This window comes from Neovison vison, chromosome 6 (assembly GCF_020171115.1).
Source record: "Neovison vison isolate M4711 chromosome 6, ASM_NN_V1, whole genome shotgun sequence".
In the NCBI taxonomy this organism is placed as follows: domain Eukaryota; kingdom Metazoa; phylum Chordata; class Mammalia; order Carnivora; family Mustelidae; genus Neogale; species Neogale vison.
Window position 1 is genome coordinate 81,999,212 of NC_058096.1, and position 14,449 is coordinate 82,013,660.

Genomic DNA, 14,449 nt, shown 5'->3' on the forward strand with positions numbered 1-14,449 from the left:
GGCTTTGGATTTTTTAAGCATTCCCTGTTTAAGGGAGAGCAGGTGGTAAAATTAATCTTATAAAAAGATAATTTAATGTTTTTCAAATTTGTTGTTTTGTCTCTGCAAAGTCTAGAAAAGCATATTGAAAATCAAATAGAGCTAAAACAGTACTTTGATACATCAATCCAAAGAACAGTTGATTGTAGTAAATTAGGATTTGTCATAGAAATTTCATAATACCCAATGGACTGAAATGCACAGAGGATGTGGCAAAAGCTGCAGTTTTAGATGTCTTTCTCATGCAAATCATTATCTATGAAGTCTTAATAATACAGGCTTAAACAGAAATTGCTAGAGTGGTGTCCAGAATAAAATCTGGTACTTTAACAACAAAAAGCATTGGCTGTTTATAATGCATATTAACATAATAACTGCTGTTCTACGAATTCCTTAAAGAAAATACTGAGGATTTAACTCATAATTGGGAACACTTACTGGGAAATGAACTTAAAGCAAGAAAATCTGTTTAGAACTGGAAATTATGTTAAGAGGGAGAAACAGGTTAATATCTCTTGGCTTAATATCAGATTCTCCTAAAATTAAGTGAAAAACGTTTAAGCAACTTGATGTGAGGTTTAGTTTAGGTATAGGAGTTCTGGTTTTCAGCGTTTGTTCTTTTTTTTTTTTTTTTTTTAAGATTTTATCTATTTATTTGACAGAGAGAGATCACAAGTAGGCAGAGAGGCAGGCAGAGAGAGAGAGGAGGAAGCAGGCTCCCTGCTGAGCAGAGAGCCCGATGCGGGACTCGATCCCAGGACCCTGAGATCATGACCTGAGCCGAAGGCAGCGGCTTAATCCACTGAGCCACCCAGGTGCCCTTGTTCTTCTTTTTTAAAGAGTTTTCCAGAAACACTTTTTCCTTTTGAATTAAGTCCCCTTATTTAACATAAATAATTTTAAACCAAGAAGTGTCCAAATGTAACTTTAAACTACATTTTATTGTCTTATTTCCATTTCGCACTTAATTAAAAGTATATGGTACTTTTAAGATCATATCCTTCTTCCTTCCTTCCATCCTTCCTTCCTTCCCTCCTGTCTGTTCTCCTAAGCAGGAAATTAGGGTTTGGGGAAGTGCCTTAGGAATTTTTAAAGGAACATAATGCTTTTATTAAGTTACATGCTTCATTGGCACCATTAGTTGGATATATGACTTGAGGTGTTTTTTTTCCCCCCAATAGAATCTGTTTCAAAAATTATGAACATGAGGATAGAGGATGGTAGATTTGCCAGGGGTGTTTATTGAGAGATGTTAATAGGCATACATGGAAAAAAAAGGAAGAGAGCGTTGTGACAATTTTGGAAGGATACTTTATAGCCCTCATCATGGTGCTTCAGTATTTACCTAGTATATTAAAGGGGCTGAGGAGTGGCTGCAATAAGTAAATTGTTTAATTTTGTGTAACCAGGTTTTTTTCAAACATTTGACCACAGAATGCTTTTTACACAGAATACCTATTAACAGCCCTTGAAACAAGTGTTCCTAGAGCAGAATTTGGAAAGTGTTGTACTAACCAACAAAACCCCTAGGTCAAAATTAATACCTTTTCAAAATTCTAATTTACAACAAGGAAATCAGTTGAATATTGGGAATATTTGTTCCAACACCTGGATTTCACATGAACCAGTCATTGTGAGTGCCATTATATCTGGAGTATCCTGTGTATTATAGACCCCCATTTAGAAATCTGTGGTGGATGGGCTCCTGGTTGGCTCAGTTGGCTAAGCATTTGTAGGTCATGATTTCAGTATTTAAAAAAAGAAAGAAAGAAAGAACTCCATTATGAAAAGGGTAGAAAGAGGAAGATGAAGGAATGTGTCTGGAAACTTAGTCACTCTGCTGATACCTATGATGTTACTTTATGATGTATTTTATTTTTTATATGTTCTTAGGGATATCTTGAAAAATACACAAAAAGAACAATACAATGAACATTTTTCCAGTTATTTAAAATAATGGTTAAGATATTTCAAACACTAGATGAAGTTCCATTAGAAAAGAGATTTTAAATGGACCACCCATTATAATTCCTTAAATGATATTGATTCATATAATGGGATTTTCCCCCCAAAGTATTGAGATATTTATGAAGTGCTGATTCAGCAGCAGCAAACCAGATAACAAAATGACAAAAATATTCTCACAGCCAAACTTCATAATAATCGAAACTATCTTGCTCTTCATGTTTTGCCAACTTCTCCCCCTCCAACCCCTGGGACAAAAGAAAGTATTGATATTGGGTAAAATAGCAATACTGGTCTCATCTGGGGTTTGGTGGTTTTTTTATTTTTCTTTTTTTCTCTTTTCATCAGGCAATATTGTGTATTTTGTATTGATACGTAAACTGATAACTCTGGGAAAAAAGGCAAGCTTTAAGAGAAGTTTCTTTTGTTTCTCTGTCAGCTTCATCTTAAAATTGACTCCCTGATTGGCTGAAACCCGGGTTTGGGGGAGGGTGGGATTATGTTGATTGGTTTAGGTCTGTGATACTGTGATACTGTGGGTTAAACATCAGTCAGTGTGGTACCATAACTCCATGGCCTGGAATCTTTGGTCTTGTTAAGAAAAGGCATGTAGGAGGGGCGCCTGGATGGCTCTGTTGTTTAAAGCCTCTGCCTTCGGCTCAGGTCATGATCCCAGAGTTCTGGGATCCAGCCCCGAATCGAGCCCTGAATCGAGCCCTGAATCGAGCCCCGCATTGGGCTCTCTGCTCAGCAGGGAGCCTACTTCCCTTCCTCTCTGCCTGCCTCTCTGCCTATTTGTGGTCTGTCTGCCAAATAAATAAATAAAATCTTAAAAAAAAAAAAAAGGCATGTAGGAAATGGAGAAACAACCAGTAGTGTCCTTTTTACTCCAAATAAGTTTTGAAAATTCTACAGCATGCTATACTACATATTTTTAATGTCTGATGAGATGTTTAGATATTTCTATTTTGCAAATGTATTAACAGTTCTTTTTTTGGGGGGGTCTTTTTAGAGGACAAGAATTTTGGGCAGATTTGAATGCCATGAATGTGTATGAAACAACTGAATTTGACCAACTACGAAGGCTGTCCACACCACCCTCTAGCAATGTAAACTCTATTTACCACACAGTCTGGAAGTTCTTCTGTAGGGACCACTTTGGATGGAGAGAGTATCCTGAGGTATTTACAGGTTCTTTTCCCCAAAAGTGCATTTAAATTTTTCTTGTCTTTCACTGTCCTTTCCTTCTAATCCTTTACAACAGTGACTAAACAGAACAACAAATATAAGAGCTTACTGATACAAAATGGAGTCTTGTTGATATAATTAACATTATTCTCAATTTTTCTGAGGATGTATTTCTTTTCACTGATCTGGAATCCATAAATACCACTATTATCAGAGAGGTAAAATGCTTTCCCCAGTATCATAATACTGTAGAGACCAAATATTTACATGGTAAGTACTCAGACTTAGTGCTCCTTTAAAATAATTTTAATGAGATGAGCACTAGTGTATTTCTAGCTGTTTCTGGGCTCATGTTCATTGAATCATGTGTTACACTTAGCATCTCGGAAGTCTAATGGGAAACAAGCACTCTTAAGCCCCTGGAAGAAATACTTGAAAATGTTTATTGAGCTGTGGTCAGGCAAATCAGTCATTTAAAATTGTGTCATATGTGTACATGGATCCTTAGTGTGAGATGGTAAGAATAGCTCCTAAATCAAATCACAAATAGCTCCTAAAAAGTAAGGTTTTTAAAATGATGATGGGTTTCCTTTGCCTCTTAATGAGAATTCAGAGTCAAATTTTAAAACAATGAAATGGACTTTAGAGATTAATTTCACATTCCAAAGATCTGACTTCTTTGATTTGATTAAATTCATTTCCAGCATTACAAAAAGGGATAACTGACTTCTTTACCCTTTGGAATTTTCTTTTAAGGCAATAGCAAAAGAAAACTACCTAAGTATAATATTAATTGGTTAATAATACATAATGGAATTAGGATTTCTGAGACTCTTTTAAGTAATCAATAGTATCTCATACCTTCCAAGGAGAATAAAAGACTATTTAAAATGTATCCTCAGAATACATGTCCCTGTGTTTTTCCTCTGAAAGATTTCTTGGATTTGGACCTTAACTACTTTCTTTGAACTATATACACTACTATCTTTAATCCTCTTCTGAAAATTCCCTTAAGAAATATAAACAAATTTCTAGGACATTTTTAAGGCCTCAAAATAGAGTTGATCCCTGGGCCTCACATGTTTCATAATAGAAATCCATGCTCTTCTGAAGAAGGAGCATCTTTCTATTCTGTTTCTTTCCCCCCTTGCCCCTCCCCAAAAATCCTGAGTGTAAAAGGAATTAATTTGACACTCTGCACTTTATTGAAGCTTTTCTGATGTTAACATCAAGGTTAGTTTAGTTACAGTAACATTTTTTCATATTTCCTAGTGATTGTTTTTTTCTAACTTCTTTTTCCTTTACCTTCTGTTTTCTACTCCAGTCTGTTATTCGACTGATTGAAGAAGCCAACTCTCGAGGTCTGAAAGAGGTCCGATTTATGATGTGGAACAACCACTACATTCTTCACAACTCATTCTTCAGGAGAGAAATAAAAAGGAGACCCCTCTTCCGCTCCTGTTTTACACTGCTTCCGTATTTACAGTAAGTGTCAGTGGAAAGCCTTATCTTTACTATCATTTTATGTAAATATACAACTGAATGACAAAGAGTAAAAGATTTTAAATTAAGAGGCCAACTTGGTTAATACTTCTAGAATGTGAAATTTTGAGTTATTCTATGGGTTTAATTCTTCAGAGTAGAGTTCAGATAAACTACAATTAACCTAACTAAAAGAGTGATTATCCAGTTGATTTTTTTGAACTGAAAAGCAAAGAGAAGTAACATTTTTGTACAACAAAAAGTAATTATATCGGGGATAAGGCAGTTTGCATTTGCTTCCTTTGTGAAAGATTGAGTTTCCTGATGATAACCATCCATGTAATGGTGCTGCTTCCCAGAACAGGTAAACTGCAAGGTCAAGCAGGGAAAGCCCTTCAAGGTGGCATTCTCCAGTTCTTCTTCCTTGAGTGAATTTTCATAGGAAAGATTCTTCTCAAAGAATCTGCATTCTCGGGGTGCCTGGGTGGCTCAGTGGGTTAAGCCTCGCCTTCAGCTCAGGTCATAATCTGAGGGTCTTGGGATCGAGCCCCACATCCGGCTCTCTGCTCAGCAGGCGGCCTGCTTCCCCAACCCCCTCTGCCTGCCTCTCTGCCTACCTGTGATCTCTCTGTCAAATAAATAATAAATCTTTAAAAAAAACAAAACAAAACAATCTGCATTCTCATTTTCTATGTAAGGCCCACCTTCCTGTAGTATTCCCTAAAATTACCTGTCATACTTCTAGGCTGAAACTGAATTCAACCTTCTGAATTGTAGGTGAGCTCTTCCATTTTCTCAAGTCCTCTTCCCCACCCCTAGGTAGCCCATCAGTACATCTCCATAGATGCCAAAAAGGTGGAGCCTGTTACCAGTAGCATGGCCATCTTTGAAAATTAGTAACTCTAGGGAAATCTTTGTGTACTCTCATCGGATATACCATATTTAGAGGCTGCTTTTTAGAATAATGCTAGATTTACTTGGTTTTATGAACTGGGGAGGTCTAGAGTAATACTGGTTTTTCTCTTCTACTTAGAGATGTTGTTTTTATATTCTGACTAGTTTGTTTGTTTGTTTGTTTTTCAGTCTCAAACTGTGTTTTTCCCAGATCATTATGACAGAATTTTAATGATTCTAATTATGAGATTGCAGAAGGAACATTAAAAACAAAATACAAATGAATAAAAATCCCTGAAATGCTCAGTATCCAAAAGCAATTTTTAGTAAGGCTGGTTAAGAAATATATGCTGGCTTTGGGTAAACGTGTGCTTTCTTCCTAGTCCAAGTGTGAAAAATTTTACCTTGTAGGGTTTTTTTTTTATTAGAAACTAATAAAAATGCCATTTCTGTGATTTCACTAGCACAGCTGGAGATAGTGTCAGCGTCCAGTAGTTAGGAACATATTGTCCTCCTAGTGAGATGGTAGAACTCATTAGTGAGACCAGCAGCTTGGCATGCTGAGCCAATCAAGCAAGATGGAGCTTCTGAGTGAGAGTAAGAATGCTCATTCGAGTGCTGCATTGATGGGGGACTTTTACAGAATGGTGAACATTGATTGTTTCAACCCTAAAACAAGTAATTATGAAATAATCCCTCCCCCTCTTTTTAAATTTAGGCTTATTTTGTAAAAGTACGAACTATGAAAATACTATAAGCAGTAGTAGAATTAGTGCCACAAATTTGGCACCTTACTATAAGGTAAGACTATAACATAGGCTTATAAGAGAAAAAAGAAAGTCGGTCTATTATTTCTTCCTTTTTCTTTCTAAAATCTCCTGTTTAGTCTTTTTGCTAAAACAGAGATAATCAGGTATAAAGTAAGAGCTTAGCAAATCAAAGAGATTATGCAGACACTTCAGTGAGAAAAGAGCAGAGAAGCAAGCAGCAAGTTCACCAGGATGGAATGGGTAAATGCAGCCCTTCAGTTCCTATCTGCCCTAGAGTCTGGGGCCCTGAGGCACTCAGACTGGCCTAGTGGAAAGAGAGTAGAGAGGGATTAGTTTCAAAAAGCGGGCTGCAAAACAGATTCCAGAGAGACTGTTTTTTAATCTTAGCCAGGAAGAAAGTTTTGTTTTTAAATGTTAGTAAATGTAGAGGGTCAGATTAAAACGTTAAGTGTCAAAAAAGGCTGTAGTAATCATGAAATAAGAGATGCCTAGAAATTGGGACTGCCAGAATAAGGGAAGTGAGGAGAGGGGCTGGCTGACTTAATCTATGAATTTCCTGCAAATTTGACTCCTCCTAAGTGAGAATTTCCCTGGTGCTTTTAATTCCTTCCAGTTTCATTGAGCTATAACTCACCTACAACTCTGTCAGTTTAAGGTGTACTAATTTGGCATACATATATTGCAAAATGATTACCACAATGGAGTTTAGTTAACATCTATCACTCATAGTTACAAAGAAAGTATTATTTCCTGGTGCTTGCTGCTTTTCAGTGAGGTTGATAAAAAAGCTTATTCTTTAATATTCTTAGAATATTTAAGCTGAGGCTGCATAAGCAAACAAATCTCAAATTTAGAGGTGTAGGAGTTCATTTCAGCCAAAAGGACATCTCTCCTGTGTAGTCACTCTATGGTAATGGGAAAGCCTGATAGGGTTTTACTTCTCCCCCCAGAAAAGAGAAAATGACTTAATTTTTACTTTGTCACTGAAAGTGGGTTAGGAAACATCTTCTGAAATGGCAAGAGTGTAAAGGATGACCTTGATTTCTGAAAATCCATTCTTCAGAGGTCCTTGAGTGCAAGTTCTAGACCCTTCAACTTTGCCTCTTTGGAGAAGGCTGGTACAGCACTGTGAAGCACATGGTATGTCATTGGAATACCCATGAGCTAAACACAAACTCAGCAGCCTCAGAAAATAAAGCCACATTTATAACTGTGCTTGGAATATGTATTTCTAATTCATGGCAAGTGTAGTGTAGAAGTTCATCAGACAGCTGTCTATATGCATTTTAATGTTTTAGCCCAATTAAGATATTGGCTTATTAAAAGTAAGCATCGATAGATGGGAATGTATGATAATTATGAATATAAAATCTAATTTTAATGTTTTAGGATGGTTAGGATTTACTTATACAGGCTCATCTTCAAGTATCTATGAATCTTTTTTGGTCAGTGCCAGGATTTCAGTACGGCTGTGACAGCAGCCTAAAACCTATTTTGGGTAAAGTGGTTGGGAGAATTTTTATTTTCCTTCCCCAACTCAGAAAACTCTTTGGCAGACGCCTGGGGAACTTAGTAGGTTAAGCCTGTGTCTTTGGCTCAGATCATGATCCCAGGGTCCTGGGATTGAGTCACACATCAGACTCCTTGCTCAGCAGGGAGCCTGCTTCTCCCTCTGCCTGCAACTCCCCTTGCTTGTGTGCGTGCGTGCCCTCTTTCTCTCGCTCTTTCTGACAAATAAATAAAATCTTTAAAAAAAAGAGAGAGAGAGAGAGAAACCTCTTTGGGTAACTTCAATCCCTAATAATCCTGGAAAATCTGGTAGGCTGGAATTTATTGTTTTTGCAGAGCAGGAATAGAAGGAAAGCTAAAAATAGGGAACTTATACTCTGTGTTTCCTGCCATTTCTCCAGAATAGTGATGGCTTTTGAAGGAGTTACCTTTCAGAATCTGATTAAAGCAGTGGGGCCTCTCTTCAGAAGAATGTGCCAGTGAATGAAGGCTCCGGAGGAGTCTGTCAGGGCTTTATGAAAACGCTTCAGAGAACAAGAACTATTATGCCTCTGCCAGGAAGGTTAGAGAAGCCAGTGCCCCCTTTAAATTGACCCCTGAACTGTATGGATTCTATAAGTCCTGGTTCCTCTCAGAACTCCTGTCTCTGTCTCCCAAGGGATCTTGAGGCATGCTAAATTGTAGGCACAACCATTTGAAGGGGGGCAGGTGTTAGAGAAGGCAGTTGTGCCTCTATAGCTTTTTAACTTCTTATCAAGCCATCTCTTAAAAGTCAAAAGACTGTGTGAGATGGAGGTGGTGGTAGTGGGAGTCAGGCAAACCTGCATTGCAGCCCTAATATACATCCATCACTTTCAAGCCTTGAGGGGAAAGAGAGAGAGAGAGATTGTGTGTGTGTGTGTGTATGTGTGTGTGTGTGTGTGTGTGTATGAATTGTGAAGTATATAGCAGTGGAAAGAGTATGCATCTAGAAACTATGTAGATAGGCCTGGATTCAAATCCTGTCTCTGTTCTTTGCTACTATGCTAGCAGTTTCTTTATTTGAAAAGTACAGATATCCAAGCCTTATTGCTGGGTTGTTAGGATAGTAACTGATAATGTATGTAAAATGCCTGTCCATAGTATGTGCTTACTGTAAGGCAGCTGTGATTATCAGGAGGGTAATGGTAAGATGTGCTCTTGCAGATGAGATGCACAGTCACTCATGGTTGTAACTTCTGTGTTACAAAACTCTTTTGAAAATTTAGTTTAGTCCATTTCACAGACTTACTGCTTCCTTGTGACCATCACTCTATGCTGAATCTGGGTCTCAGGGCCAGGAATTTCTCTCTCTGATCTTCCTTTTTGTTCTGTTTTGAAAATGGCCAAGAAATATAATTTAAATTTAAGCATTTAATTGAACAGGAATAACTGTTCAGCTGCTACTTAATAGAAAGTCTCCTGTCAAAGTGACTAAAACTAAATTTAAGGGTTCAAGGACATACATTTTGTTGTCTGAAGCTTAAAGTAATTCGCTTCATCTTAAGCACACCTAAGGCTATAAAATTTGGATACAATTGACGACCTTGTTGTTAACACATGACATTGAAAGATGAAGCAAATGCCAAATGTCAGCTTTCAGTGCCTACTCCAATGATTTTTGTTTGTGTTATACAGAAAGTATAAGCTTTTTAATTTTTTTTTAAAGATTTATTTTAGAGAGAAAGAGAGCCATGTGTGTGCATGCAGGAGTGGGAGGCAGAAAGCAGAGGGAGAGAATCTTCAGGCAGACTCCCCCTGAGCATGGAGCCTCCATAACCCATAAGATCATGGCATGAGCCTAAACCAAGAGTTGGACACTTAACCACTTGAGGCACGCAGGCACCTCTAAGCTTTTTTATTTTTAATATTTCATGTCATCTTCCTGTAAGCTCCCTCTTTCCCTCCTGCCTTTGTCTCCCCATCAATCCGCTCCCCACCACCTATAGCGCCTTTAGTCATGGTAAATTTTCTGCTTAGTACAGCAAAGTTTGAAGAATACATATATTATCACTGCTCTCTTAGAGTTTCTTTAACTGTATAGGCAAAAGAGGAGTCTGCAGTTCAAAGTGAAGATATTTATAAATTGTCCCTTGCTTGCCTGCCTGCCTGTAGCAGTACATTCCAGAGTTTTCTCCACAAGGAGGAGGCCGGGAAGAAGCTAATAATAGGTTAACTGTGTATAGGCAATGTCACTTGGAGACTTTTTTTTAAATACATAGCATTTTCTATATTGTTTTTTAAAACAAGCACTTAAGCTATACAAATTACAATTTTAGATACTGCTTTAGAGCGCTATAATGTGAGATGTACTTAAATGTTTTACATTGACATTTCTTCCTCTCCCTTCCAGGACACTTGGTGGTGTTCCCACACAGGCTCCTCCGCCTCTTGAAGCAACTTCATCATCACAGATCATCTGCCCTGATGGGGTCACCTCAGCAAACTTTTACCCTGAAACTTGGATTTATATGCATCCATCTCAGGACTTCATCCAAGTGCCTGTTTCTGTAGAGGACAAAAGTTATCGAATCATCTATAATCTTTTTCATAAGACTGTGCCTGAGTTTAAATATAGAATTTTGCAAATACTGAGAGTCCAAAACCAGTTTCTTTGGGAGAAATATAAAAGGTGAGTCAGCAGTACGAGAAATTTAAGATCTTTTCTTAATGTACTAATGATAGATGCAGAACATAATAGTAAAGACTTTCACAAAATCTAATATGTTTGTATTTTTTCGTGTATTAACTCATATATACTCTTCATAACAGACCATGTAAGTTCAGTAACTTGCCACAGGACCTACAGCTAATCAGATATGTGCTGGAGTTTGAACTTTGGCAGTCTAGCACCAGAGGCTTTGCTTTTAATTACTTGACTATGCTGCCTCTCAGATCAACAAAAAAGCAAATGTAGTACAAAAGGAATACATGCAGGTTTGAGTAATCTCAGAATTAAGAGATACTCAGGTTGGTGGAATTTGACAAAGAAGTTATACTGAGAAAGTAAGGTTGTGAACTAGATTTGAAATGGAAGAGATAGCAAGTGAATAAGTGTTGGGGTGGGGGGGAAGGGGCTCTTCTTGTCTGCAGTGGAAAAGATCAGTTTAAACTTTTAATACGATCTCTGATGGCATTTTGCCCTTGAAAGCTACTTGTAACATTTCCTCGTCATTGAAACCATAATGAGTTTATGACTACATCTTGCCTATTAAATTGATCTATACCTTCCTTCTTCTGAATTCCCTGTCCACTCTTTTCATTAGGAAAAAGGAATATATGAACAGGAAAATGTTTGGCCGTGACAGGATAATCAATGAGAGACATTTATTTCATGGAACATCCCAGGATGTGGTAGATGGAATCTGCAAGCACAACTTTGACCCTCGAGTCTGTGGAAAGCATGCTACAATGTTTGGACAAGGCAGTTATTTTGCAAAGAAGGCAAGCTATTCTCATAACTTTTCTAAGAAGTCCTCCAAAGGAGTCCATTTCATGTTTCTGGCCAAAGTGCTAACTGGCAGATACACGATGGGCAGTCATGGCATGAGAAGACCCCCTCCTGTCAATCCGGGCAGTGTTACCAGTGACCTGTATGACTCTTGTGTGGATAATTTCTTTGAGCCTCAGATTTTTGTCATTTTTAATGATGATCAGAGTTACCCTTATTTTGTTATCCAATATGAAGAAGTCAGTAACACTGTTTCCATTTGAAAAATCTTGGTACTGCTAAATTATTTGATACGAACTCAATCCAGCATTTGTAGCAGGTTTTGGATGGGTGGGACAGAGTGGGGAACAGCATTGGACATTAATAGGGCACTTTTAAGACCCATTTTTTAAGTGCTAGAAAGTGAAAAATTTTTTAAAGAAAAACACGAGTTTTAAAATGACCACTTATTCTTTAATTATTTACTAATTGTTGTTAGTGTACTCAGTGTGGAAAAGACTACAGATTGCATACTCTTTTTATTCACACTTGTACATATAGGCAGCAATGGTATTAGAAGCATTTTTAAAAAGAAACTGAACAGCCTAACCAATTAAATGTGATTTAAGCCTGGTAGAAGTTTGGCCAAATGAAATGGAGGCTGTGAGCAAAGTGAGGATTCTGTTATTTAAAATGATAAAACGACTGGAGCTAATACTACCATACTTATTCCCTGTCCAAAGCATCACTTACGGTGTAGGATAAGTTCATGAAATTCTGGTGGATGGAAAGAAGTTTTTATTCCTAGCAGCAGAACTGAAATATATCACCCAAGCAGAGAGCATTGGTGACTTTAACTGTTCTGCAGAATTTGTCTGAGGATTCAGAGGAAGTTAAAAAAAAAAAAAAAAAAAAAGAACCATTTGAAAAATTTTTGTCACCAGGAAGATTTTTCACTAACTGGTTTTATGAAACATGATTCTTATGTTGTTAAAACTGCAGCCTTAGAAAACTCAGCCTCTTCCATTATCATCTACCCCAATCTGAAAGAGCTGGGCAGCTAATTTGGTTAAAGTCAGTCTTGAGGATTAGTAGTATTACTTTTAGAGTTCCCGACGTAGGCCCCGACTGAAGGTTTTAGAGAAAGGAAGTACATCTATAATTGAATTGATAAGGCTTATTACCGTGCTTCGCACAAAGTAGACTCTCCAAAGTATTTGTTGTCTTGGAAATACTGTTAAAGGTGGTTATCCCACCCTTTGCCTGCTTTGCCAGATGCAGCTGGGTTCCCTGGCTGACTCTATTTTACACTACTTAATAGAAACACAAACTTGGAAATTGTGCCACTGACCCAGCTGGAGCAGTGTTCGGTGTGTATGCTAATACCTCAGTTCAGAGAGGTAGCAGCTAGGTATACTTTGCCTTAAGCAAAGCCAATACCCGGATTTACAAAAGTGGTAGTGGTCGTTCACAAAAGAATTCACTGTGGAATTCTTTCAGATACCAAGCTCTCCTAGTATGTTTGTGGCTATTTCATTTACACAAAACTTTTCAGGAACTCCTGTGTTGTTTGAAGCAAGATATATCTATCCTGATGTCTCATTGAATCAGTCTGTTTAAGCACTTATCAGGGCTTCCACACAATTATTTATTTTGCCCTAGTTGATCTCGTTGTTTGCTGCCATTGGCATGAAACAGCCAACTGTGGCTGTTAACAGTTATTCTTTCAGTCAATTATAACTTTGTAAACCAGTGATTCCCAATCTTTTTCAAGTTAAGACACCTTACCATTGCTTATTTGGTTTTATGAAACTTGTTCCTTTTTTTTCTCCTTAAAGGAAAATAAAGCTTTATGACATATTTATTTTTTTAATAAAACTAAGCAAAAATAAAAGTTCCGGTAATTCTTTAAAACTTTTGTTGTTTTGGTTCCATTTAAGATAAGTGAATTCAGCACATAGTGGATGATCTGTCCTTAAATGTTTGTTGACCGGTTGAGTGGATATGTGACTGAGTGACTGAACAGACCCAATCAGAGCCTGCTGCTTAAACTTCTGTGCTCCAGGAGTCAGCAGAAACTATATTAGGTAGCAGTCACATGTAAGTTTCACAAGAGAAGACTGAATATTTTATTTTGCAGGTAAATATTTGAGGAAAAGGGACAAGTTGTCTTATCAGCAAGCAGCTATAGTGAAAAATGAGCAGATTGTCCCCATCAACAGGTGCTGATGGAAACATGCGAAGGAATTTTAGAGATCTTGTCAGCACTCGAGCACCTTAGCTTTCAGCCAACTTAAAGTGATCTGATTTGTAAATGTGAGCATCTCTGACAGTACTTTCCCTCCAGTGTAATCATTTTTAAATTCCTGTATAGTACTGTATATTGTTTTAACTGAGCAAGAGCTGTGGAGTCAACCTAAATTTTGTAATGGTTCCATGGCTTTAAAAACATACTGAAAAGCATTCAGTAAATCTTTCTCCCTAGTGACACAACTGTAATTTACATCATTTCAGAAAGCTGGAGCTTAACTCTTTTAAACTGTGGTTAAGATTGCTAGGGAGAGGCTGCGAACTCCTTGAGATATTCCATTTTCATACAGTCCTGTAGACAGGAAGGCTTTTTTTATACGTGCAGAGTTTAGAAATACTGGATCCTTTATAATTATAAATTCTAAAACCCAACTCTGTGCTTTTTGCAACAAACCTGTTTATTTTGGTAAATGATTATTTAGATATTGAAGAGAATCATGAGGGCCCTGTTCTTTAAAGAAGAATTTTTATTATACTAGGTCTGAAAATGACTGAAAAAGAATGTGTTCAACACCCAAACAGTGCTATACAGTCAATTTAAATCAGAGGGGTTTTTCTTTCTTCATTTAAGGAAGGTAAGATGACTACAAAATGTTCCTGGTTTTCCTTACTTGGGATCAAATAATCAAAATGTATTTAGAAAATTCTGTATGATACTTCTAAAATCAAATCCATATTGTTTATGTTGTTGCTGTTTGTGTGTGTGTGTGTTTAAATAACTTAAGCTCTTCAATTATACCATAATTTTGGAAAAATCACCTTTTTTATGGTTAGTTTTCTCATATTTGTTTTTTTTTTTTTTTTTTTTAAAGATTTTATTTATTTATTTGAGAGAGAGAGACAG

General features: G+C 37.1%; 1 protein-coding gene across 2 annotated transcripts in view; it reads left to right on the forward strand.

The window, feature by feature from the left end:
- Positions 1-12,232, forward strand: part of LOC122908632 (TCDD inducible poly(ADP-ribose) polymerase) — a 30,616-nt gene extending 18,384 nt beyond the window's left edge. For both annotated transcript variants that reach the window (XM_044251659.1, XM_044251660.1), the window contains 4 exons: positions 3,017-3,185; positions 4,517-4,677; positions 10,219-10,497; positions 11,132-12,232. In XM_044251659.1, the coding sequence (XP_044107594.1) occupies positions 3,017-3,185; positions 4,517-4,677; positions 10,219-10,497; positions 11,132-11,579 (1,057 nt within the window). In that variant the 3' untranslated portion in view covers positions 11,580-12,232. The remainder of the gene's footprint in view (positions 1-3,016; positions 3,186-4,516; positions 4,678-10,218; positions 10,498-11,131) is intronic.
- The last annotated feature ends 2,217 nt before the right edge of the window (positions 12,233-14,449 follow it).